Source organism: Muntiacus reevesi, chromosome 2 (assembly GCF_963930625.1).
Source record: "Muntiacus reevesi chromosome 2, mMunRee1.1, whole genome shotgun sequence".
Taxonomy (NCBI): Eukaryota; Metazoa; Chordata; class Mammalia; order Artiodactyla; family Cervidae; genus Muntiacus; species Muntiacus reevesi.
The window spans coordinates 23,539,693-23,567,474 of record NC_089250.1 but is presented as its reverse complement, the minus strand read 5'-3'; the positions used below and the strand labels follow the sequence as shown (position 1 = coordinate 23,567,474).

The window sequence follows — 27,782 nt, the reverse complement described above, 5'->3', positions numbered from 1 at the left end:
CAGATAAGAAAGCTGAAGCTCTAAATCACATAGCAAGTAGGTCTGTCTGACTTCAGACAGACTCTAGCCCATGTTCCTTGATTGCTCAGTTGTCCTACTTTCCAAAACACTAGGAAAGATAACCATAAATGTGCAAAAGTGCCTAGAATACCATCAGTAAAGTTGAGTTACTGTGCCCTACACTTGCTTATTATGTAACAGTAATTATTTTTTTGTTTTTTGGGGGAAGATACTAAAAATATTTTAAAATTTAGATTTTTAATAAAGCTAGTACAGAATGCCAATAAGAATTAACCTCAGCCTTTTTTCTTAAGTACATCTTTTATTCATTCCATTTGATTATCACAAATGCCAAAAGTGTTTAGTTATATTGACTTTTTAAAGTTCACTTTTGTCCTATTTATAGGAGCCTAATTAAAACTAGACAATTACGCCTCTCATTTCTTTCTTGCTCTCCTTAACCCCCTTTTTCTTAGAAATAGACACAGCTGTTACTTCAGTTTTGCAATTTCTCTTCTTGGTTGATTATCTCTTCTGTCAGTCAAAATTAGCACTACCAGAAGTTTGGAAAAGTTCACTTTGCAGCAGCTGAAGCATATGGTCTAGGGGATTCACCACTGGATATATATGCCTTTTCTTAGACACCTTTTCCTGTGGGACTCAGGGATATAGCTGTTTCTCAACCAGTCAAAACTTCTTTCTCTCTGTTCTGTTCAAAATGACTCAAAGAAGGCTAGTGAACTTAGGTACATGAATAGGGTTTCAGTACAAAAGAATAATTGAGTTTTGGGGAAGTGTAGGAAAGACATTCTATGCTCTTGGATTAATTCTTAGTCACAATTTTTTGGTTGCATAATATTCACCATCTAATTTACTCTTGATCATACATACTCTTTTACATCAACCTTTTTCCTAAGACAGTGAGCTCTTCTGATTGCCTTAAGTAATGTAGAGTCTGGGCTTACAAGGCTACTTCTCACAAGGATCCTGATGAAAGCTCCCTCTTCAGCTGACTTAATTAAATGAATCTCGGTTGCATTAAACTAAATATAGGGCTAAGACTTCGCCTTCCAGTGCAGTGGGGTTTGGGTTTGCTTCCTGGTTGGGCAGCTAAGGTCCCACATGCCTGAGGCCAAAAAACCAAAACATAAAACAGAAGCAATACTGTAGCAAATTCAATAAAGACTTCAAAAATGGTCCACATTAAAAAAAAAAAAAAACTTAAAAAAATAAATACTAGCTGGAAGGTAAAAGAAGATAGAAGCTCCTGGTTGATAAAAAGGTTTAACAAAGTAATTTGAGTGCCTATCTTGGATGGCCCAGGCATGGCACAGGCACATAGCTCAATCACTCTAGCCAAAAAAAAAAAAAAAGAATTTATTTGAAACTGCCAAAGGGGAAGACGGTTTTCATAGCAAGCCTTTAGCACCTGAAATGTTGGAACATTCTGTTGGTTCATCCACTATAAGCATGTGGAAAAGTGTATGAAGATACAAATTTTTGAAGAATGTATTTTTATTCTTCAGTTATTTTAAGACTGTCATCAGTTATTTCAAGACTGTCCAAAGATGATGATTTAACCATGCAGCTTCAGAGGTGTATTTATTTATACATTAGTCTGAAAACATGACTTCATTTTAGGTCAAATGACCAGTTGCTCATTTTTTTTTTATTCCAAGTCTCCTTGGACACATATGAAAAGTGAAACAACAGTTATTAATATAATATATAATAGTGTTGGCTCTCTTAGCAAAAAAGGAGGTTCACAAGCAGTTGAGGATGCGGTGTGTCTTATCCATATCACCAGATAGTTCAAACAGAAAATCAGCTAAAGTGAAATTGTTAGTTGCTCATTTGTGTCTGACTCTTTGCGACCCCATGGACTGTACTCTGCCAGGCTCCTCTGTCCACAGAATTCTCCAGGCAAGAATATTGGAGTGGATTGCCATTCCCTTCTCCAGGGGATCTTCCCGACCCTGAAATCGAACCTGGATTTCCTGCATTGCAAGCAGATTCTTTATTGTCTGAGCGTTAACCCCAATAATTGTTTGATTTTTTCACCTACTTCATAGAATCATAGAATTCAGTATACTTGAGACTCAAACACTCAGTGGAGACCCTGAAGACAGCCAAGTTCTTTCCATTCAAGCTTTGCAGTTGCAGACTGCATTGGTCCTAGCACTGGTTACAGCCTAGTCAGCCAGCTTACAGATTGTGGTTTGACAGTTCTAAAAGAGCCATCTCATTTAGCATCCAAATGTAAGAGTATTCGTAACATTTGGGGGCCACAGACTCCCTTAGAAACTCATGAAATTCAATGTAAAAACCTGCTCAGAAAAATCTGCAAACAAATTGTAGGGTTTCACAGATGATAAACTCCTCATATAATGGAAAGATAAGAGTACTAAATAACATCAATAATAGAAACTAAGAACATAAAGAGGAAAAAAAGTCACAGGGACCTAGATATTACATTAGAAAATGTAAATGTAAACAGGAATTTATAACTCTCCTTTCTTCCACAAAATCATTTAGAAGGAGAACCTGACTTAGCGTGGACACTAATGTTAAAAATCATAAGAGATTTACTGAATAGAAAGTCTACTGAACTATTAGAGAGTAAAGTTGTAATTTTAGCTCTTGTCCCAGTTCTGCTACTAGCCATCTGCATGACTTTGGGCAAAGAACCCAATCCTTCAAGGGACCCTTCTGTGTTTAAAATGAGTTGCATAGGAGGCATTATGAAGCACCTTTGGTGTATAAACGCTGTGGTGTGTACACAGAATAAAACAGGAGAAGTTTAAATATTTTCCCTTTTTTGTTGTTTATAAATAATGTAATATGCCACATTCAATATGGCAGAATTAGTCTACTGAACCCCCAGAGATGGATTTATAAAATAAACTTAGGGAGGGGGGATCGGGATGGGGAATACATGTAAATCCATGGCTGATTCATGTCAATGTATGACAAAAACCACTACAATATTGTAAAGTAATTAGCCTCCAACTAATAAAAATAAATGAAAAAAAAATTAAAATGAATCCCTTAAGGTTAAATTTAAACAAGGATAATGCATCAAGTGAGATTACTTGATTATGATTTTAAAAGCAGATACTTACTATTAGAAGCCATAATTCCAAATATCATAGTAGCATTTCTTCTCACAATTTTGTCTTCATGGGTGAGTAGCTTAGTTAAAGGTTCCACAGCTCCAAGTTCAAGGAGGGTGGCTTTATTTTCCTCACCTACCATCACAGGTAAAATAAAATCAGAAATGGATAGCAATCTTATCAAAATTCTTCCTTGTGTCATTCCAGTTAATTTGCCATTTGCCTTTCACATTCCTCTGCTTCTACACATATTTCTCTAGGATAAACTTTAGAGCAAAGGTATACTGGATGCTTGTTGCTGTCCTTTCTCTGGATGTTTACAAGTCATCCTTTTTGGCTTCCTCCTTTGGTTCTCTTAGCTCATACTTAACCATCTGAGGGGTCTCCTCTGACCATCCTAACTACTGTCATCACTACATACCAGTCTTTCTGATTGCTCTTTTTCCTGCTTATTTTCTTCATACCACTTAATGATCTCTGTGATTGTTTGCTTCCTCTCCTGTAACTTGACTTTCCATGAAGACAGATACCCTTTTTTGTTCTATTCTTTCATAACTGCAGTGGCTAGCACAGTGCCAGGCATGTAATGGGCACTCAGTAATACTTACCGGTGTAATTGACACAGAGAATCTCCACCTCAAGTTCAAGTGTGTGTGGTGGAGTTTAGGGTGTTTATTTTTCACCCAACAGGCTTGCCTGCAGCCATCATGGCTACAGCAAGAAGCCCCAGAACCAGAAGGTCACTGAAGGCCAGCATCGAGCCCAATTGTAGAAGCAGATTATCCACACCCTGTAAGTGGGATATCATTCTGCAAAGTCTGGAATAATGTTTAGGTCCTGATTAATTTCAACTTTGCAATTTCTCCAGCTATGAAGACACATATTTCATTTTCAAAATTAATTTAAGAGGAAAATATTTCTTTACCTTAGTTTTGTCAGAAAATGAAGATATTTTGTACCTGAAGTTACAGGTTCATTCTGATAACACTGTTCTCAAAACACAGACTGTATCTTCCTATAGTCTGTGGACTTGCCTTGTGTCTAAACATTTAAATTTGTCACTTGAAAAAAATGTTTAAATATGCATTGTTGATTAATACAAAAATCCTTCTCAAATTTTCCATAATTTTGTATTTTATTGAGGTTCTAAAATTAATTTTTTAGATGAAAACATTTTGTAAAAAAAAAAAATTTTTTTTTTTCCCCGCTGTGCCACACAGCATGTGGGATCTTCCCTCTCACTAGGGATCAAACCTGAGCATCCTACATCAGAAGCATGGAGTCTTAACCAATGGACGGCCAGGGAAGTCCCAAAGAAATTTTAATTTAAGGATAAACTTTAGAATACTTAAATAAATGGTGGCTTCATAGAATCAATGGAGAAATATCCCATCTTTTACAATTTTCTAACAGAATTTTTGTATAATTGGTATTATTTCTTCCATAAGTGTTTGGTAGAGTTCAGCAGTGAAAACATCTGGACCTAGGTTTTCTTTGTGAGATATTTAACTACAAATTTCCATTTCTATAATAGATAAGGGGCTATTCAGGCTATCTATTTTTCTTTAGTGAGCTTTGAGAGATTATGTCTTAAAATGAATTTGTCCAATCCATCTGAGTTGTAGAATTTATTAGTTTTATATTGTTCATAATATTTAATTATCCTTATGATATATGTCAGAGCTGTAGTGATGTCTCCTCTCTCATTCTTCATATCAATAATTTGCCTTATATCTTTTTATCAATCTGACTAGACATTTTTATTATTCTTACTCGTTTCAGAAAACAGTTTTTCATTTTATTGCTTCTGTCCATTGTTTTTCTGTTTTCTGCATTGATTTCTGTTCACATGTATATTATATTCTTAACACTAATGCCTGGGTTTCATTAGCTCTTGTTTTTCTATTTTCTTAAAGTGGAAGCTGAGGTCATAGATTTGAGAGACCTTCTTGTTTTCTAACAGTCATTTGGTACAATAAATTTCTAAGTACTGTTTTAGTAGCATCCTACAACTTTTTATATGCTGTGTTTTCATTTTCAATTTGGATTTTCCTTTTGATTTCCACTTTCATTCTTAGGTTATTTAGAAGTATGTTATTATTTTCTAGCTATTGGGTGATTGTCCGGAGTTCTTTGTGTTATTGATTTTTAATTAAATTCTAATATGGAGTAGCATATATTTTATATGATTAGAATTTTAAATTTATTAAGGCTTGTTTGATGGCCCAGAATATAATCTATTTTGATAAATGTTCTTCTGTATGCACTTGAAGAGAGTGTATACTCTGATGTTCTTCAGTTCAGTTCAGTCGCTCAGTGGTGTCCGACTCTTTGCGACCCCGTGAATCGCAGCACGCCAGGCCTCCCTGTCCATCACCAACTCCCGGAGTTTACTCAAACTCATGTCCATCGAGTCGGTGATGCCATCCAGCCATCTCATCCTCTGTCATCCCCTTCTCCTCCTGCCCCCAATCCCTCCCAGCACCAGGGTCTTTTCCAATGAATCAACCCTTCGCATGAGGTGGCCAAAGTATTGGAGTTTCAGCTTCAGCAACAGTCCTTCCAATGAACACCCAGGACTGATCTCCTTTAGGATGGACTGGTTGGATCTCCTTGCAGTCCAAGGGATTCTCAAGAGTCTTCTCCAACACCACAGTTCAAAAACATCAATTTTTCGGCGCTCAGCTTTCTTCACAGTTCAACTCTCACATCCATACATGACCACTGGAAAAACCATAGCTTTGACTAGATGGACCTTTGTTGGCAAAGTTAATGTCTCTGCTTTTTAATATGCTATCTAGGTTGGTCATAACTTCCCTTCCAAGGAGTAAGCATCTTTTAATTTCATGGCTGCAATCACCATCTGCAGTGATTTTAGAGCCCCCCAAAATAAAGTCTGTCATTGTTTCCACTGTTTCCCCATCTATTTGCCATAAAGTTATGGGACCAGATGCCATGGTCTTAGTTTTCTGAATGTTTAGTTTTAAGCCAACTTTTTCATTCTTCTCTTTCACTTTCATCAAGAGGCTCTTTAGTTTTTCTTCGCTTTCTGCCATGAGGGTAGTGTCATCTGCATATCTGAGGTTATTGATATTTCTCCCAGCAATCTTGATTCCAGCATGTGCTTCATCCAGCCAGGCTTTTCTTATGATGTACTCTGCATATAAGTGAAATAAACAGGGTGACAACATACAGTCTTGACGTACTCCTTTCCATATTTGGAACCAGTCTGTTGTTCCATGTCAAGTTCTAACTGTTGCTTCCTGACCTGCATACAGATTTCTCAGAAGGCAGGTCAGGTGGTCTGGTATTCCCATCTCTTGAGGAATTTTCCACGGTTTGTTGTGGTCCACACAATCAAAGGCTTTGGCATAGTCAATAAAGCAGAAGTAGATATTTTTCTGGAACTCTCTTGCTTTTTCGATGATCCAGCGGGGCAGTTTGATATGCCTTTTCTAAATCCAGCTTGAACATCTGGAAGTTCACAGTTCATGTATTGCTGAAGCCTGGCTTGGAGAAATTTGAGCATTACTTTACTAGCGTGTGAGATGAGTGCAATTGTGTGGTAGTCTGAGCATTCTGTGGGATTGCCTTTCTTTGGGATTGGAATGAAAACTGACCTTTTCCAGTCCTGTGGCCACTGCTGAGTTTTCCAAATTTGCTGGCATATTGATGTTCTTAGAGTGTTCTAAAAATATAAACTAGGTTAAATTCATTTGTATTGCTGTTCAAATCTCTTATATCCATATAGATTTACCATCTACTGGTTCTTTCAGTTATTGAGGGAAGAGTATCAAAATCCTCAGCTATAATTGTGGATGTCTAGTTCTCTTTGCATTTCTAGCTTTGTATAATTTGAAAATCTGATATTAAGTACTTAACACAACTGCTTAGGATTTTTCATAGCATGTTGATTAATTGGTCCCTTTATTATTATTACAAAATGGTCATCTTTATCTCTGATACCATTCCATTTTTGTGGTAGTAACATAGCTACTTCAGCTTTCTATTGATTAGTGCTAGCATAGGTTATCATTTTGGAGAAGGCAATGGCAGGCCACTCCGGTACTCTTGCCTGGAAAATCCCATGGACAGAGGAGCCTGGTAGGCTGAAGTCCATGGGGTCGCTAAGAGTCGGGCACGACTGAGCGACTTCACTTTCACTTTTCACTTTCATGCGTTGGAGAAGGAAATGGCAACCCACTCCAGTGTTCTTGCCTGGAGAATCCCAGGGACGGGGGAGCCTGGTGGGCTGGCATCTATGGGGTCGCACAGAGTCAGACACAACTGAAGCGATGCAGCAGCAGCAGTAGGGTATCATTTTTCCTCCCTTACTTTCAAATTATTTGTTTCATTATATTCTAAGTGCATTTTTTGAAGGCAGAATGTAGTTTAATCTTGCTTATATTCAATAAAACACCCTGTCCTTGTTAATATATACAGACTATTTACATTTGATTATTGATATGGTTAGGTTTAAATATACCATCTTGTTACTTATCTCGTATGTTTCATTGTTGTTTTTCTTTTCTTCATTTCTGCCTTCTTCGTATGAATTGAAATTTTTATGATTCCATTTTACTCCTTTGTTGGCCTATTTGATATCATTGTTTTGTTATTTTCATGGTTGCATTAGGGTCTGTAATATATATCCTAGCACAGTCTTCTTTCAAGTGGTAGTATATATTACTTCACATGCAGTACACTTATATAGTATACTTCCACTTTTTTTTTTTTACCTTTCTACCTTGGTTCTGTTGTGCTGTATCTTACTTTTACACATGTTTCAGACTGCTTAATATATGATTATTATTTTTGTTTAAAATAATTAATTTGTTTTTTAAGTGATTCAAATAATAACCAAAAAACCTTATATGTTACAATTTCTAGTGTTCTATCTTCATTCTTTTTTCCATATTTCCATCTGGTATCATTTTCCTCCTGCCCAAAGGACCTACTTAATATAGTTAGTAGTGTGGGTCTCCTTGCAAAGAGCTATTTCAGTTTTTGAATGTTTGAAAAAGACTTTATTTCACTTATGATTTTGAAAGATATTTTTTCAGGGTGTAGAAATCTACGTTGAAAGTTTTAATTTTTTTTTTTTTTTTAGTACTTTAAAGACGTTGCTCCGCTGACATTTTTTAATTAAAAAATTTACTTATTTGTTTATTTGGCTGTGCCGAGTCCTAGTTGCAGCATACAGGATCTTTTAGATGCAGCATTCACACTCTTAGTTGTGGCATGTGGGATCTAGTTCCCTGACCAGGGATCAAACCCAGGTCCCCTGCATTGGGAGCACAGAGTCTTAGCGACTGGACCACCAGGGAAGTCCTGAGACTTTCCTTGTTTTTGATAATTGGAGAATGTCCCTGAATTGGAGTTTGATTTAAAAAATCATATTTAGACTGAGTCTCTAGGTTGGGGGCAAATAACAGAAATGAAGTACTCTTTTCATTATGTCAAGGGCACGTGTTATCTCTGTTGATGCTGACTTTGATCACCTGGCAGACGCGGGGCTTGTCGGGTTTCTGCACGACACACTTTCCCCCGTGTGTCCACTGTGTGCTCTTTGGAAAGATGTCCATGCACAGCCCCTCATGAGTGGGAAGCTGTGTCCCATCTCCTCGAGGGCAGAATATCTGCATAAATTTTTATTCTTCTGCATTGGAGATTTGTCTTTTCTCTCCTGTTTATTTACTTATTCAATCATTTTTTAATCTGTATGATATTTATTTTTCTTCTTTGGGCTATAAATATAGTATTGCATGTGTGCTCAGTTGTGTCCAACTCTTTGCAAATCCACGAACTGTAGCCCACCAGGCTCTACTGTCCATGGCATTTCCCAGGCAAGAGTACTGAAGTGGGTTGCCATTTCCTTCTCCAGGGTATCTTCCCTACCCAGGGATTGAGCCTGCATCTCCTGCATTGGCAGGTGGATTCTTGACCACTGAGCCACACAATTGTTCCAGCTTTGATCCTCAGGAGCTCTTTCAGCGCCTGTGACATTTACAGTTTTTTAAACTGCAATAAAGCCTTCGAAATGACTGTTCTACCCTGACTAAATTGCTCTTTAAGACTAGGGTAGGAACATAGGGAGATACATTATTTTCAGGTGATGAATTAAATGATATTCTGGTTGTCTGAAAGAACTCATGAGACAAGAAGTAAGTTAAAGACTAGGGAGAAAAGTGCCCATTATGTAGTAAATATTTTAAGAAACTAATGAAATAGAAAGATAAGTTGAAAAAATCCAAACCTTTTAAAGCAAATCTATAAATGGCTTCACATGCTTTAGCCAAAATTTCTTCTTCAGGAGAATTAAGCATTAGTACCACAGTTGCGACTTTTTTGCTTTCAACTGTTAATGGATCAAACTGAAAGGCAGAGAGAAAAATATCATAGCCACATATGAGTTTTAAAAAGACATAAAACATGAACGGTGTCTTGAAACTTAAGGAGAACATAATCTTACAAAAAGATTGTGGTCACTGCCCACAAAGTGCATTGCAAAATTTTTATTTAACAAATGTCACTGATGGAGAGTTGTCAGCATTGCTGGCTTTGAAATTCCTGGAGTATGGAGGGAAAAGAAAAGTATTTTGGAACCTGGAAGATGTAGTCTCTCAACTTAGCCATGGGAAATCAAAAAAGTTACCTAAGTTGTTAGAACTCCAGTGTCCTTCTCTGAATAATGGGTATAATAATACCTATTGTGGAGGATTAAGGAGCAGATTAGAGATCATCTCTGTAAAGATTTAGCAAGTTGTCTGGCACATAATAGGTGATCATTAAATAACATATCTTAGTATAATTCTTCATCAATACACAAGAATCCTTGATAACCTGCTCTATTAGATACTCTGGCAGTTTCAGGGATCAGTACCTACTGTCTAACCACTACACCATTTCTTGAAAAGCAGGAACTACATTTATGTGAAACAACTAAAAATTTAAAGAAAGCAGCAGATCACCAAAGGTAACACTGGATAAAATCTGGAGCAAGGAAAAGGTAATATAGTATAAATAAAAAGTATAGGACTGTGAGAAGTCCTGTACCCTGCTGTGAGATCCTGAGAATTCATGTTTAGCTGAAATGAACAATAAAAAACTCATGACCCCTATGGATTTTCTTTGGTCAAGGAGAAAACAAATTATTATACTGTTTTCTTCTGTTTTCAGAGACCATGGAGGAGGAAATTCTGTTTATGTTAAATTTTTAAAAAATTTGAATTTCAAGGCTTTAGCTGCTTCTTTGTGTTGACCCCTTCTAAATGGACATCTTAATGTGTTTTCAGTTCAATTCAGTTCAGTTCAGTCACTCAGTCGTGTCTGACTGTTTGCGACCCCATGGACTACAGCACGCCAGGCCTCCCTGTCCATCACCAACTCCCGGAGTTTACCCAAACTCATGTCCATCAAGTTGGTGATGTCATCCAACCATCTCATCCTCTGTCATCCCCTTCTCCTCCCACCTTCAATCTTTCCCAGCATCAGGGTCTTTTCCAATAAGTCAGTTCTTTGCATCAGGTGGCCAAAGTATTGGAGTTTCAGTTTCAACATCAGACCTTCCAATGAACATTCAGGACTGATTTCCTTTAGGATGGACTGGTTAGATCTCCCTGCAGTCCAAGGGACTCTCAAAAATCTTCAACACCACAGTTCAAAAGCATCAATTCTTCGGTGCTCAGCTTTCTTTAGAGTCCAACTCTCACATCCATACATGACTACTGGAAAAACCATAGCCCTGACTAGATGGACGTTTGTTGGCAAAGTAATGTCTCTGCTTTTTAATATGCTGTTTAGGCTGCTTATAACTTTCCTGCCACGGAGTAAGTGTCTTTTAATTTCATGGCTGCAGTCATCATCTGCAGTGATTTTGGAGCTCCCCCCGCAAAAAAAAAAAGTCTGCCAATGTTTCCCCATCTATTTGCCATGAAGTGATGGGAAGGGATGTCATGATCTTAGTTTTCTGAATATTGAGCTTTCAGCCAACTTTTTCACTCTCCTCTTTCACTTTCATCAAGAAGCTCTTTAGTTCTTCACTTTCTCCCATGAGGGTGGTGTCATCTGCATATCTGAGGTTATTGATATCTCTCCCGGCAATCTTGATTCCAGCTTGTGTTTCATCCAGTCCAGCATTTCTCATGATGTACTCTGCATATAAGTTAAATAAGCAGGGTGACAATATGTAGCCTTGATGTACTCCTTTCCCTATTTGGAACCAGTCTGTTGTTCCATGTCCAGTTCTATCTGTTGCTTCCTCACTGCATACAGATTTCTCAAGAGGCAGATCAAGTGGTCTGGTATCCATCTCTTTCAGAATTTTCCAGTTTGTTGTAATCCACACAATCAAAGACTTTGGCATTGTCAATAAAGCAGAAATAGATGTTTTTCTGGAGCTCTCTTGTTTTGTTCGATGATCTAGCAGATGTTGGCAATTTGATCTCCGGTTCCTCTGCCTTTTCTAAAACCAGCGTGAACATCTGGAAGTTCACAGTTCACGTGTTGCTGAAGCCTGGTTTGGAGAATTTTGAGCATTAATGTGTTTTGGGATGTAACAAAAATTGATGTTAGGTTTTGAGTAGAAGATGGAGAGAGATTACTCTGAATAAGGAGACATAATTGTGTGAGGTTAGAAGAGTAGAGAAGATAGAGAAGATGGCAGAAAAAATGACCTGAAAGGACATGACTAGGATAAAAATACCTCTTGGAGGGAAAACAGTTGTTGGATTTTAGGGCAACATTATCTAACATATGAATTGAAGCTGTTACACATTTAACTTAAATGGGAAATTTAAGTTAAAATGCAGAAATCAAACACTGGGAAATTAGGAAAGCCAAATAGAAAATGCATTACTGTTTTGGTTTATTTTAATTAGGGTCTTCTATCAAGTGAGATGACAGTATAACACTGTAAAGATCATGTAGTCTTTTCAAAACAATTATGTATTACTCAATACTCGCTTAAAATAATAATGATACTTCTAGCTTTTATTTAAAAAACTAACTATCCCTAATAAAAAATTATTAAACCTTCTAAATATTAAAACAAAATGAAGCTGAAGCTGTTGTTTGCACATGTCTAACTCTGTGCTAGAGCTGAAACAGTTATCAAAGTCTCAAGCCTCTTAGACTCTTTCTGGAAGACAGATCTTCAGTAAATATCTGCTATGTGCACCAGGCTTACAGGTCCTTATGGATTCCAGTGACATGAACCACTGAGAAAAAATGGCCTCTAGGAAAGCCTAGAGCCATGGCTAGTATGCTGTCTGCAGCACTGACCATGAATATAAGGGCCTGGAAATTCACAGAAATTTTAAGGAAGAACTTCTAAAAGTACCTGGAGATTGAGGCTTGAGAATTATCTTAGTTAGGTATTAAAGGGTAACCCCAGAATTTCAGAGCACTTGGGGTCATCACTTGCTCACTAACATTTCTTTTTTTCATATTTTTTTGGCTGCACCTAATCTTAGTTGCAGCATGAGGGATATTTTGGTTGTGGCATGTGAGATCAAACTCAGGCCCCCTGAATTGGGAACATGAACTCTTAGCCACTAGACCACCAAGGAAATCCCTAACCACATATTTTTTAATCTGAAAATTTGGGAGTTGGATTATATCTCTCAGTTCTTCCAAATATATAATTCTAGGATTATATGAAGTACAAAAACATGGCAAGACAATAAATGTTGCTTTGGGCAAGGGAGAATTCATTTGAAATGGGGTAGATGGACAAAGGTCTGTAGAGGTGGTGGAATTTTACATGTGATTTGAAGAATGGATACAACAGGCTGAGATAAGGTAGGCTGAGATAAGGAGAAAGGACATTCTATTGGGGGAAACAACACCAGGAAGGTTTAAAATGGAAATGAATGTTGCATTTACGGTACATAAAATAGGAGCTTGACTAAGTAGAAAATATGTAATAGGAAGCAGAAATATTATTGAAAAATAAGGACATATAAGGCCTCAGCAATGACCTAGATCTTTCTCCCCACCACGCCCGCCCTCGCCCCAACACTCTAATGGGAATAATCAGCAGTTCAGAGGAAAGGCTTGTGACTCGAGAAATTTCAGTTCAGTTCAGCTCAGTCGTGTCTAACCCTTGGCGACCCCATGGACTGCAGCACGCCAGGCCTCCCTGTTCATCTCCAACTCCCAGATTTACTCAAAGTCATGTCCATTGAGTTGGTGATGCCATCCAACCATCTCATCCTGTGTCATCCTCTTCTCCTCCTGCCTTCAATTTTTCCCAGCATCAGGGTCTTTTCAAATGAGTCAGTTCTTCACATCAGGTGGCCAAAGTATTGGAGTTTCAGCTTCAGCATCAGACCTTCCAATGAATATTCAGGATTGATTTCCTTTAGGATGGACTGACTGAATCGCCTTGCAGTCCAAGGGATTCTCAAAAATCTTCTCCAACACCACAGTTCAAAAGCATCAATTCTTTAGCACTCAGCATTCTTTATAGTGCAACTCTCACATCCATACATGACCACTGGAAAAACCATAGCTTTGACTAGACGGATCTTTGTTGGTAATGTCTCTGCTTTTAAATATGCTGTCCAGGTTGATCTTAACTTTTTCTTCCCAGGAGCAAGCGTCTTTTAATTTCATGGCTACAGTCACCATCTGCAGTGATTTTGGAACCCCCCAAAATAAAGTCTGTCATTGTTTCCACTGTTTCCCCATCTATTTGCCATAAAGTTATGGGACCAGATGCCATGGTCTTAGTTTTCTGAATGTTTAGTTTTAAGCCAACTTTTTCATTCTTCTCTTTCACTTTCATCAAGAGGCTCTTTAGTTCTTCGCTTTCTGCCATGAGAGTAGTGTCATCTGCATATCTGAGGTTATTGATATTTCTCCCAGCAATCTTGATTCCAGCATGTGCTTCATCCAGCCAGGCTTTTCTCATGATGTACTCTGCATATAAGTGAAATAAACAGGGTGACAACATACAGTCTTGACGTACTCCTTTCCATATTTGGAACCAGTCTGTTGTTCCATGTCAAGTTCTAACTGTTGCTTCCTGACCTGCATACAGATTTCTCAGAAGGCAGGTCAGGTGGTCTGGTATTCCCATCTCTTGAGGAATTTTCCACGGTTTGTTGTGGTCCACACAATCAAAGGCTTTGGCATAGTCAATAAAGCAGAAGTAGATATTTTTCTGGAACTCTCTTGCTTTTTCAATGATCCAGCGGGGCAGTTTGATATGCCTTTTCTAAATCCAGCTTGAACATCTGGAAGTTCACAGTTCATGTATTGCTGAAGCCTGGCTTGGAGAAATTTGAGGATTACTTTACTAGCGTGTGAGATGAGTGCAATTGTGTGCAGTCTGAGCATTCTTTGGGATTGCCTTTCTTTGGGATTGGAATGAAAACTGACCTTTTCCAGTCCTGTGGCCACTGTTGAGTTTTCCAAATTTGCTGGCATATTGAGTGCAGCACTTTCACAACATCATCTTTTAGGATTTGAAATAGCTCAACTGAAATTCCATCACTTCCACTAGCTTTGTTTATATTGATGCTTCCTAAGACCCACTTGATTTTGCATTCCAGGATGTCTAGCTCTAGGTTGGTGATCACACCATCGTGACTATCTGTCTCATGAAGATCATTTTTGTATAGTTCTGTGTATTCTTGCCACCTCTTCTTAATATCTTCTGCTTCTGTTAAGTCCATACCATTTATGTCCTTTTTTGTGCCCATCTTTGCATGAAATGTTTCCTTGGTATCTCTAATTTTCTTGAAGAGATCTGTAGTCTTTCCCTTTCTATTATTTTCTTCTATTTCGTTGCATTGATTGCTGAGGAAGGCATTCTTATCTCTCCTTGTTATTCTTTGGAACTCTGCATTCAAATGGGTTTATCTTTCCTTTTCTCCTTTGGCTTTCACTTCTCTTCTATTCACAGTTATTTGTAAGGCCTCCTGAGACAACCATTTTGCCTTTTTGCATTTCTTTTCCTTAGGGTTGGATCCCAGGGTCTTGATCTCTGCCTCCTGTACAATGTCAGGAACCTCCATTCATAGTTCTTCAGGCATTCTGTCTATCAGATCTAATCCCTTGAATCTATTTCTCACTTCCACTGTATAATTGTAAGGGATTTGATTCAGGTCATACCTGAGTGGTCTAGTGGTTTTCCCTACTTTCTTCAGTTTAAGTCTGAATTTGGCAATAAGGAGTTCATGATCTGAGCCACATCAGCTCCTGGTCTTGTTTTTGCTGACTGTATAGAACTTCTCTATCTTTGGCTGCAGAGAATATAATCAGTCTGATTATGGTGTTGACCATCTGGTGATGTCCCTGTGTAGAGTCTTCTCTTGTGTTGTTGGAAGAGGGTGTTTGCTATGACCAGTGCGTTTTCTTGGCAAAACTCTGTTAGCCTTTGCCCTGCTTCATTCTGTACTCCAAGGCCAAATTTTCTGTTACTCCAGGTATTTCTTGACTCCCTACATTTGCATTTCAGTCCTGTATAATGAAAGGACATCTTTTTTGGGTGTTAGTAAGAAGGTCTTGTAGGTCTTCATAGAACCGTTCAGCTTCAGCTTCTTCAGAATTATGGGTTGGGTCATAGACTTGGATTACTGTGATATTGAATGGTTTGCCTTGGAAATGAACAGAGATCATTCTGTCATTTTTGAGATTGCATTCAAGTACTGCATTTTGGACTCTCTTGTTTACTACAATGGCTACTCCATTTCTTCTAAGGGATTCCTGCCCATAGTAGTAGATATAATGGTCATCCGTTCCAGTCCATTTCAGTTTGCTGATTCCTAAAATGTCAATGTTCACTCTTGCCATCTCCTGTTTGATCACCTCCAATTTGCCTTGATCCATGCACCTAACATTCCAGGTTCCTATGCAATATTCCTCTTTACAGCATCGGACTTTACTTCCATCACCAGTCACATCCACAACCGAGTGTTGTTTTTGCTTTGGCTCCGCCTCTTCTTTCTTTCTGGGGTTATTTCTCCACTGATCTCCAGTAGCATATGGGTACCTACTGACCTGGGGAGTTCATCTTTCAGTATCCTGTCCTTTTGCCTTTTCATACTGTTCATGGGGTTCTCAAGGCAAGAATACTGAAGTGGTTTGCCATTCCCTTCTCCAGTGGACCACATTTTGTCAGAACTCTCCACCATGACCTGTCCATCTTGGGTGACCCCACATGGCATGGCTCATAGTTTCATTGAGTTAGACTAGGCTGTGGTTCATATGATCAGATTGGTTTGTTTTCTGTGGTTGTGATTTTCAGTTTGTCTGCCCTTAGATGGAGAAGGGTAAGAGGCTTATGGAAGCTTCCTGATGGGTGAGACTGACTGAGGGGGAAATTGGGTCTTGTTCTGATGGGTGGGGCCATGATCAGTAAATCTTTAATCCAGTTTTCTGTTGATGGGTTCAAGAAATTTAAACTTTGCTAATTTATCATTCAGATGTGAAAAAGATAGGTTCAGGCATTTTCAAACTCAAGTATATCAACTGTAATTTCAAACAAATTACTCAGCAAATATTCCAGCCAAGTTTGGGGAGGACAAAATAGAAACAGAATAGTGGCATATCCTAAATTGATAAAATCAATAAACTGAATTATAACAGTGGTCTGAATCACAGCATAACTCTGAAGAAAGGATTTCTAAAGTAATGATGGCATGATAAGAAAGAAAAAGTTAACAATGATTGCAGTTAAAATTCTAGATTTTTTTGGTAAAATTTCATGGATTTTATCCTGGAATTTTAACGTTTTTTGTTAATTGACTGTTTTCCCATTTGAATGTATTAATAAGTTGCCTTGAGGCCTGATCTATATGCCCAGGATGTAGAGGAATACTTGACTTGTCTATGGTATGTACTCAATATTTGTCTGAAAAATGAATGACTTTCTTCAGGCAAAGGGTTATATTATTTCTCTATCCCTATTACCTAGAACAGTACCCTGGATATAGAAATACTCTGTAAATGCCTATAAAGGAATGTATTAAAGTGCCTCTGGAAACTTCTTTTTTATGCTTGTGGCCTTGAAGTGCCTTCCTTGAGTGTTGTACTATCTACTGAAGCCAGAAAAGAAGATTTCAGATCTGAGGTTCAGGAAGCCATCAGTGGGCTCCAGGGACAGTTTGCCTCTCTGAAATTGTGGGCAGAGCTTTTGGTGTGCGTTCTTCAGGGAGAGAGTCCATAGTCACCATTCTATCCTCCTGAGGCCCCCTGACCCTGCACTGCACCCTCGAGAATCACAACCTCAGATCACCTTTTACCTAAGACAGTGCCCCTGGCATCCTGGATGGTTACTACCTTCCCTTACATTTTTGAACTTCCACGTCAGAGACTTCTGATATTTCAATATTTTTAAATTTAATTTTGGAAGCATGTGAATGAACAGACTATGCTAAACTGTGGATCTGTCATGATCTCCACGGAATGACTACAGCTCTCAAAGGAGCAGGGTATGTGGAAATGCATTTAAACATCTTTTAATTCTCCTTCCATGGATCAGAAAACACTTTAGTATTTTGCCATATCTTCTGGTTATCCTTAAGAAAAAGGTGATAGGGGCCCAAGAAGCTTAAAAGGAAGTTTGAGACTGTGAGAATTACCATCGTAAGAGCTGTCAAAGAAGAAATATCAGTGTTTGGCAGAGAGTGGAGAAACTTGGCATGAGATGCATTTCTCCTACAGAGCCCGCAGCGCTATAGTAGTCTTTTATTAGAAAAGGCGCCGAGAATAAGATGATAGCTGTAACAGAATGCCACATGACTAAATAAATAATCCTGTGCTGTAATTACAGATTCCATCTGCTTTCCCGTGAGGAACTCATAGCGAGTCACCAACAAGCTGGTTGTGAAATCATAATTTCGCGCTCTGTATGGAATAAATGATGAACCAAAATTATTTACAAAGAGGATGAGAGAAAGGGGAACCGTTTTGGCTAAGCTTTGAATTTTAAGTCCAGTCAATTAGAGAAGCCATGGACTGGTAGAGATGCTGTTCTATCTCTGTGAAGGAAACAAGACCATTTAGGATAAGACTACCCAACAGAAGAACAGTGATGGAAAGATCCCAACCCTGTGTTGACTATGTGGCTCTTGAGCACTTGAACTAATATGACTGAGGTATTTAATTTTTCATTTTATATTGTTGATTTTCATTAATACAATTTCAATTATTTAAATGTAAATTACCATATGTGGCCACTAGCTTCCATGATTAGACAGCACATGTCTAAAAGAACATACAATTATAAAACTGGACTCAGTGAAAAGAGATAAATCATGACAGTTGAGTGATTTTTATGGCGCCAGCAAGTGCAAATAAAAGGCTTTTTTGATTTCTTTTGGAATGTGTTTACGGAGTCGGTGGTCTCCAATCATGAGGAGCCAACTGCCCAGGGAAAGGGAGACAGATAAACAGAAGGAAGCCGACTGCACCACCTTGGCACAAGTTTTTAGTACAGACTCTTTAAACATCAGTTAAAATCTGCCAAAGAGTAAAGGTTAAAATGAAAACCGCTAAAATGGCCTCTCATTTGCTTTACAACCTGAGTCATTATGAGGCTGGTGGAAAGGGTCCAGAAAAACAAGCCCCAGGAGACATCTCGTCTTCCATGGAACTGGATTTGGTTGCCCAGATAGGAGAGCAGGTTCTGCTACTGCCAGTGCCTCTGATTCAACACCCACCATACTTGGTTCCCACATGCACTTAACCAGAAGAGAAGGCATTGACCTATTAACATAAATGTCTACTTAACTTGACACTTAACTACTAATATTCTAGCGCCAGATCACAGTCTGTGAGTTTAGAATCTGTGGATTCAGTTGTCTCTGAAATGTAAGAGAATAAAATTTCCATGCTCTTAAACTCAGAGACCTGACCATAAGTCATCATGGCCATGCTCTGGGCGTCTGGGAACATTAGCGGCTGGCTGGTCTTTCAAAACTGACATCCCTGCCTCTTCAGAGAGGTTCAAGCAAACTTCAACAGTTTTGTAGGGTGATGGACAGCACCGTCAGCCACATCATGAATAATTACATGTACGAGTTCTCATCTAATGCCTGGCACTGTTTTAAGTATCTTTCACTTATCTAACCTTGCCCCACTGCTGTAAGTGGTTATGAAGTGGTATCCCACGAAGTGGACATCATCACATCCTCACTGGGGAATATAGAGGTCAGGAGATTTGCCCCAGATCACAGTTGGTGGGTGATGAAGCAAGGATTCAGACTTTGACAGTATAACTTAGTCACAGAATATCACTGCTGTTATTGTTCAGTCACTAAGTCAGATATGACTCTTTGTGATCCCATGGACTGCAGCATGCCAGGCTTCCCTGTCTTTCACTGTCTCCTGAAGTTTACTCAAACTCATGTCCATTGAGTCGGTGATGCCATCCAACCATCCCATCCTCTGTTGTCCCCTTCTCCTCCTGCCTTCAATCTTTTCCAGCATCAGGGTCTTTTCAAATGAGTCAGCTCTTCACATAAGGTGGCCGAAGCATTGGAGTTTCAGTTTCAGCATCAGTCCTTCCAATGAATATTCAGGACTGATTTCCTTTAGGATTGATTGGTTTGATCTCCCTGCTGTCCAAGGGACTCTCAAGAGTCTTCTCCAGAATCACGATTTGAAAGCATCAATTCTTCAGCACTCAGCCTTCTTTATGGTCCAACTCTCACATCCATACATGACCACTGATGCCCTACCAAATATTGCCTATTGTGGTCATTTTTGCTAGTAATTCTTTCATGCACTCAATCCACAGAAAGTCTGCTTTTTATTAAAGCATCAAAAGCAACCTTCCAGCCAGACTTGGAAATGATTTGTGAAAGCAGAATATAGTTGTATTTGTTATGCAAGCCATAACTTCCCAACATCAAGGCATCTTCTCAGCTAGTATTCTCCTTTAGGAGAAGAAATGGAAAGCAATAAACCATAAATGCACATGTCAGTTATGCTTCAGCAGTGAAAATACTAACAAAAGCAAAGGGAGCTTTTTGTTTTAATCTTATCACTGAACATCCTTTTTTTTCATCCCCATTTGCCCATCTTAACCAGTAGATGAAAGATTAGTAAAAATAAAAATATTTGGAAACAGTGTTTTAGAAGATATAAAGGAAGCAAACTGCCATGGCCTGACAGGGAAAAGTTTATTTTCTCAAGCAGTTATATATCCCTCTTTTAAATCTGATTTTTCATCTATAATTTATACAGCAAACCCTTCACAGACTTTGAAGAGGTATACCTTGGAACAAGTTCCAAGTTCAGATAGTTTAAGCTGTGCTATAGCGTTTTGAAATAGCCATGAAATTAAAAGACGCTTGCTCCTTGGAAGGAAAGTTATAGCCAACCTAGACAGCTTATTAAAAGGCAGAGACATTACTTTGCCAACAAAGGTCCATCTAGTCAAAGCTATGGTTTTTTCCAGTAATCATGTATGGATGTGAGAGTTGGACTCTAAAGAAAGCTGAGCGCCAAAGAATTGATGCTTTTGAACTGTGGTGTTGGAGAAGACTTTTGAGAGTCCCTTGGATTGCAAGGAGATCCAACCAGTCCATTCTAAAGGAAATCAATCCTGAATATTCATTGGAAGGACTGATGCTGAAGCTGAAACTCCAATACTTTGGCCACCTGATGCGAAGAGCTGACTCATTTGAAAAGACCCTGATGCTGGAAAAAATTGAAGGCAGGAGAAGGGGACGACAGAGGACAAGATGGTTGGGTGGCATCACCGACTCAATGGACATGAGTTTGAGTAAACTCCGGGAGTTGGTGATGGACAAAGAGGCCTGGCATGCTTCAGTCCATGGGGTTGCAAAAAGTCGGACACGATTGAGTGACTGAACTGAACTGATAGTGTTTTGAAGCATTAGAATTTATAATATAGAAAAGCAATTAGGTATTTAATACTGCTCTATCAGCTTTATTAACATAAAGTCAGAGTAGGGGAAGGATGGAAGGACCCTCAGGATAGTCAGGGACCACTGATCACTGTTCCACATGCCTTCAGCAGCCCTCAAGGCTACTGTGACCCAAGGAAACAAGAGCTAGATTTTTGTTAACTTGAGGATTGGAATTGTTTCTCAGTCCTTGACTGTGCTCCTCAAGGATTGGAATAGAGAGGACAACACCAGCAAGACATTATAAAATTATGAAATGTATATTAGGCAAATATGTCTATTGTTTAATAGTCCCTTAATTCTAATTTTAATCAGAAAGTATTTGTCCTCAAGTTCTGTGTTCATTACTCCACTTTCTGGTAACAGGATGTCAATAATGCTATTTTGCAGTAAAAATAAGAGTAATGCAAACTAGATGCAATGATTAAAATAAGAGAATTTAGAACATTTGAGCATTATGTCCAAAGGAGAGCAGCCAGACCGATGAAATTTATCAGGAGACCACACTGACCATATCTGCAAAACTTTCCTAGACCTGGACAGATATGTTATCTGTACCCTTTGTTGCCAGCTACATTGAGGTATCATGCATAAAAAGTTACATAGGAGTGTGTGTGTGTGTGTGTGTGTGAGAGAGAGAGAGAGTCTAAAGGATTCTTTGGATAACAGATCTTATTTACTGAGAGTTTACTAGGCACTGTGAACTTCATGTATTCTATTTCATTGTAATTAATAGAGCAACCAAAATAATTTGGATGTGACAATTCTCATTTAAGAAATTAAAAAAAAAATAAGACTGAAATAACTTGGCCAGACTTAGCAACTTCACCAGAATAACAGAGTTTATGAGAGGCAGACCTGGGACAGAGTTCACATTTGTAACTGCAATGTTCCAGTGTTGTCGGGAAGACTCCTGCATTAACATCAGGTTCCTTCAGGCTGTAAATCTTGTGAGTCTGTTGACTATACATACTTTTCTCCCCATTCACCTTTTATTTGAAGAAAACCACACCAAATGTCTGTTCCAAATAAGATTTTAAATTGAAAATTGTCCTAGGACATTTTTAACACAATCTTTCAGTAGTTCATAAACTTTAAAGAGAAATGATAAAACCCTGCTTTAATTTTTTTTATTATAGCCTTTTTTCCATTTTTTTTTTTACTGTGCCTGATCTTAGTTGTGGCATGTGGTTAGATGCAGCATGTGACTCTCAGTTGCAGCATGTGGGATCTAGTTACCTAACCAGGCATGAAACCCAGGGTCCTGTGCATTGGGAGCATGGAGTCTTATTCACTAAACCAAGGGCGGTCCCTACTATAACTTTTTAATTTAAATATTGTGATCACATTCCCATGCTATCAAACATTAAGTGACATCATTTTATCAAAATGGAATAATTTATTTAACTAAGTTTTTATTTTAAAACAATTTTGTCACTTCTAATTGTTTACTTCTGTGATTGCTACTGCTATGTAAATAATTTTTTGTGTAATACATGCTTATTTACCATGACCACTTTAAACCATCTTACATCTTCTAAGATCACCTCATCCCAACTGCCAACCTGCTGGACATTAAGCTTGTTGAACCTTGCTTTTGAAAGGGAGAGACAAAGGTTTGTGTTTTGAGGAATGCGTTATTCGAGAGAAAAATGCGTTATTGAAAGAGAAAAAGGTGATGAACACAGACTTTTTTCTCCATAGGACTGGAAAACACAAGACTTCTAATGTCCAAATGGTCATCTAAAGACAACCTTACATACATACCTAGTAGCTATAGCATTACCTTCATTCATTTTTTAAAAATCCACTTAGATAATTAACATCAATGAGAGACTGGCAAATGTAAATTTAAAGTATTTGAAAAAACAAACCAAAACTATTTGTTCATTAACTAGGCTTATAAACATGCCATCCACATACTGGAAAAGCTAATAATTACTCTCTAATTGTGCTAATTATGTAATGACAATGTTGTAAATGTTTGTTTACATAATGTTAGATTTCTCTGACTAATCTTATCATTAGTCAGACTTTGGACTTCTGCCACTGTGCACTCATGTATATACTGGTACATGCCAAACTGTTTCAACAATTTATTTTTAAAACTGGTTAACATGCTGCTAGTATTCAAATCAGAAACTTACCACATCCTTGGGAGGGGGCTCTGCTTCCTTCTTTACCTTTTTACCCATTCTGGAAAAAATACCACAAATGGTTAAAATGTCATCTGTACATTGTACATGCACAAATCTGTTACCTACATACCTAGGAGGAAATGTACTACTTCTTCTAAATGTTACCTAAAAAGAGACTACGCAATACACATAGAAATGATTGCACATATACAAATATGTTTCCTACATCCCAAATTTCACAATTTTAAAGGAACTTATTGCTAAGATTGTTGGACATTAGTCCTGGCTTCCAGTTTAGAAAGAATAATACATTAATTACATAAATTTTACTTACATAACAGGTAATGATTTACTATGCTTATAGCTCACTTGGTAGGGTTTGGGAGATTAAATGCAAATTAATTTTGAGACCTGCAGGGATGTTCTGTCACAAAGGAAGGGATTTTTGTCTGCTTTCTTGCACTGATCTATCCCAAGCACCTAGAACAATGTCTGATACATACTGACCAACTGACATAAAAATCATTAACTCTGTGACTAATTATTTTCTGAATGTTATCTGAGCTCTACCAAGTGAACATTTGTGTCATTTTCCTAGATAATATATTCTATATATTATATTCTATATATATTCTATGTCTCAATTTTAAAAAGTAATTGAGAATCTGAAAAGATGAATTCTAAGGAAATTGGGGTTACTCCTTGCAAAGAACCTTTCCCACCTGCCCTTTTATGTCCAGTCTTGTGAAGGAAAAAATTAATGGAACAGTATACATACTTGATGGAGAAGGCAATGGCACCCCTCTCCAGTACTCTTGCCTGGAAAATCCCATGGACAGAGGAGCCTGGTAGGCTGCAGTCCATGCGGTCACTAAGAGTAGGACATGAGTGAGCGACTTCACTTTCACTTTTCACTTTCATGCATTGGAGAAGGAAATGGCAACCCACTCCAGTGTTCTTGCCTGGAGAACCCCAGGGATGGCAGAGCCTGGTGGGCTGTGGTCTATGGGGTCGCACAGAGTCGGACACAACTGAAGCAACTTAGCAGCAGCAGCAGCATACATATTTGATATACCACAGAGGAGTAACTCCACCTGGGTACAGAAAACTTTCCAAGATGCTGGTGACTGTTAAAGTAACCCATTTCTCCAATGAGAGTTTGTGGGGTTATGCTTGCTATTAGGACAATTTCAGACACTATATTCTAGTCCAGTGGTCTCCAACCTCTGGGATCTAATGCCTGATGATCTGAGATGGAGCTGATGTAATAATAATAGAAATAAAGTACACAATAAATGTTAACACACTTGAATCATCCTGAAACTGTTCCCCCTACCCTGTCCTGGCTTCCATAAAACCCGTCCCTAGTGCCAAAAAGGTTGGGGACCACTGTAATCTAATCTCAAGGAAATTACTATAGTCTCAAGAGAAATTCTGGGAAGTAGGATATCTTTGGAGAGAATCTACAATGTCAGGGTTAGTTCAGATGGCTCACCAAGGGACAAAAGCAACTCTAAGCACTAAAGACATGGAACATGATTGATCACACACGTTTTAAAGTCAAATGTTCATAGAAATTCATAGCGACTTCTGAAAGACAACTATTCCAGGTCCCTACCTTCCAGTCACATTCATTTCAAGATCTTTGAGGCCCTGGGGAAGCCTATGCTGGGATGCACTACGTCACACTATATCTAATATGTTAAAACATTAAAACATTTCTGTACCCATAGCCCTCACTGAATATAATTTTCATCATTAAAAGTTTTGAAAACTTGCATATGAAATTACTCATCTGTTTGTACACCTGGAAATTGTTGCAAAATGAGAAAGTTATTTTATTTTCAAATCTAATATTGATAAAATACAATATTAACTTTTGAATTTTCTTTTCATATCTTAGGACCAGTAGTTTTTTTCAGATCTCTGACATCTTTCTCAGATACTTGAAAACCACACAGATCCTAGACTTCTGCTTATAATGTTTCAGGCAGGCACATAGACTATTCTGGACAGATGAAAATCTTTCCTATGATTTCTTTAGGAAAAAGAGTTCCCATAGCTCTTTATAACCAATTCCAACATATAGCAGTCTTTGCTTTACAAAAGAATTCCTTATGAATAACATTCAAGAAGCAATTAAATTACACCTGTAGAAAGTTACTTGATGTCATCTGATTTTTCACTTGGGAATTTATGTTTCCCATCTCAGGAGAGTGAATTTGAGTAACTGCATACTGAAAAATACAGAGGCTGTAATAGCCTAAACATACAGGATTACAGAGATAGAACTTGTCCTCAGCAGCATGGTTAAGTAGGAAGCATTTCTTTCTTTTTTTCTTTTTAAACCATTTTGGGTATAATAGTTAATAGGGGAGAAAATACACAGCTGACAGAGTCCAGGGCAGTGAACCCAAAAGATGACTTTCAGGTTTTGTGTTTTGTTTTTTTTTAATTTGTAAATTAAACATTTCACTTCAAATCAACATGATGCAACTAAATTACCTTGTTTTATTCTTAAAGCTACGGAATGTCAAATTAAGAAAATAAATCCCTTTGATTTTTGAAGCAACCTAAACCTGTTTTTCCTGACTATTTTACCACTTCCCCATTGATTTTTATTGTGCTAAAATACATAACACATAAAGCTTATCCTTTTAACTCCTTTTAAGCTCATAATTCCGTGTCTACTGTTTACTTATACAGGTATCACATTTCATCACAGAGAATTTGGAAAACAAGGAAGGGCAAATGGAATTTTTTAAAAAAATCACTCAGAAATAAGCTCAGGAAGATCAGCACTATTTGGATATGACTCATTTTGGTGTGTATTTTCTATAGTGATTTTACTTTCCTACTTGGATTTCTATCTGCAATTCTCAACTTAGCTTCCTGGGGGCATTTTCTTTCTAAATTCTCAAACTAACAGACAAGTTCTTGAAATCTCAGTCTCCATTTATTGCTCCAGTCATCATCACTGGATCAGCATGCCATTTAAAACAATATTTTAATGCCCATCATCCAGCCAGTCCCTAATTGTTGAGCATTTGTTTTCAACTTTTTAAAATTATGTGCAGACTGCAAATGAACATTTTTAGAGGTAAAATGTTCATCCTCACCTAAAATTGTTTCTTTAGTTTAAATCCCTAGCATAAAATAACAGGGCTAAAAGGTATGAACTTCACGGCATTGGACATGAAAACAAATGTTTTGAATGTTCATAGTCTTGATTATTGGAATCATTTTTCCGCGAATTTACTGATCTTCTTAGAGAACTTTCAGCTTTATGCTATCTTAAACGTTTTCTAACGAGATTTTTTTTTCTTTTGAGAAGGTGTAGAACAACAGAGGACCCACTTTTTGAGTTGCTCAGAGTCAGGTAACGGAATCGTAGACCCTCAGATACCCACTCTGGACCTTAGTTTTGTCACCTGTTGAATAGGACGCTGTTGGCACGCTTATGAAATCCACTGGGATCCCAGTCTAATTCGGCGGGCATAGGGCAGGGACCCAGGGGTCCTCCCAAGGTCTTCCCTTAGTTGCCCCGGATGCTTCTACACGCGGGGCACTTTCTCTTTCCCCAAGTCTTGCCCTGGGCCTCTCCAAACCCCCAGGATAGCGGTGCAGCAGCCCAATCTCCTTTACCTGCAGGGAGATCCAGCCGGGCAAGGGCTCCTCTGATCTGGCGAACAGTTCCAACCGCCGCCAGCGCGCGCCTGCTAGTCCACTGTTGTGACTGGTTGCTAGGCGACAGGGAGCCGCACCTGCGCAGTCAGCGCCCGCGAGCCCCTGGGCAGTGGAAACGACAGCTTGGCTGCCACATAGCCCAACCGCGTTTAGAGGTAGGTACCCGAGAAGCCATGTGCATCCTCGGTGTCTGACTCCCAGGCTTTGCAGGCAGGATAGACACTGGGCATCTTCCCCTTCTAGTTGTTGAAAGCCAGCCCAGTGACAACGAAATCAGGAAGCAGAGCCAACTCCACTTCTGTCCAGAGAACTGGCTATGAATTCACACACTCCTAGGTGCAGATGCGTTCTCCCAGTGAAGCGCCTCGGCCAGAGTCTCTGCGAGGTGACTTCTAAATGCCGTCTTCATAAAATGCCCTTTGATTGACCTTAGCAAAAAAAATCTCTCCCATCATCATCCCAAATTTCCTTCATGCTCCTTAAAAGTCAAATCTCTTTCTCCATCCCACTTCCCTGTTTTATCTTCCTTTAATTTGCATTTTTATAAACATCTTATATATGGAACCACACAAAGCACTACCATTTCGGTCTGGCTTCTTTAATTCAGCAAATGTTTTTGAGATTTGTCCATGGTGTTGCATGTATCCGCAGTTTGTTTCTGTTGCTGAGTAGTATTGCACTGCATGGATGGACCACATCCATTTGTTGGCTGATGGACATTTGGGTTCTTTCCAGTTTTGGACTATTATAAATAAATATGCTCTAAATAGTTATACACAGGTTCTTGTGTGAACATATGTTTCTTCTTCCTTGGGAAAATACCCAAGAGTATAATTTCTGGGTCTTATGCCATGTGTATGTTTGATGTTACCAAAACTTGCCAAACTGTTTTTTAAAGGAACTATACTATATTTGTATTTCCATCAGCAATGAGTCAGAGATCCATTTGCTTTATGCCC

General features: G+C 38.4%; 1 protein-coding gene across 1 annotated transcript in view; it reads right to left on the bottom strand.

Moving 5' to 3' along the window:
* The window catches only part of ARMC3 (armadillo repeat containing 3), an 86,699-nt gene extending 59,687 nt beyond the window's left edge, over positions 1-27,012 (bottom strand). The window contains exons 1-4 of the mRNA XM_065919559.1: positions 26,782-27,012; positions 23,146-23,194; positions 9,370-9,487; positions 3,123-3,248 (exon numbers count right to left, since the gene is read on the bottom strand). Coding sequence (XP_065775631.1) covers positions 3,123-3,248; positions 9,370-9,487; positions 23,146-23,193 — 292 coding nt within the window. The 5' untranslated portion in view covers position 23,194; positions 26,782-27,012. The remainder of the gene's footprint in view (positions 1-3,122; positions 3,249-9,369; positions 9,488-23,145; positions 23,195-26,781) is intronic.
* Between the last annotated feature and the right edge of the window lie 770 nt (positions 27,013-27,782).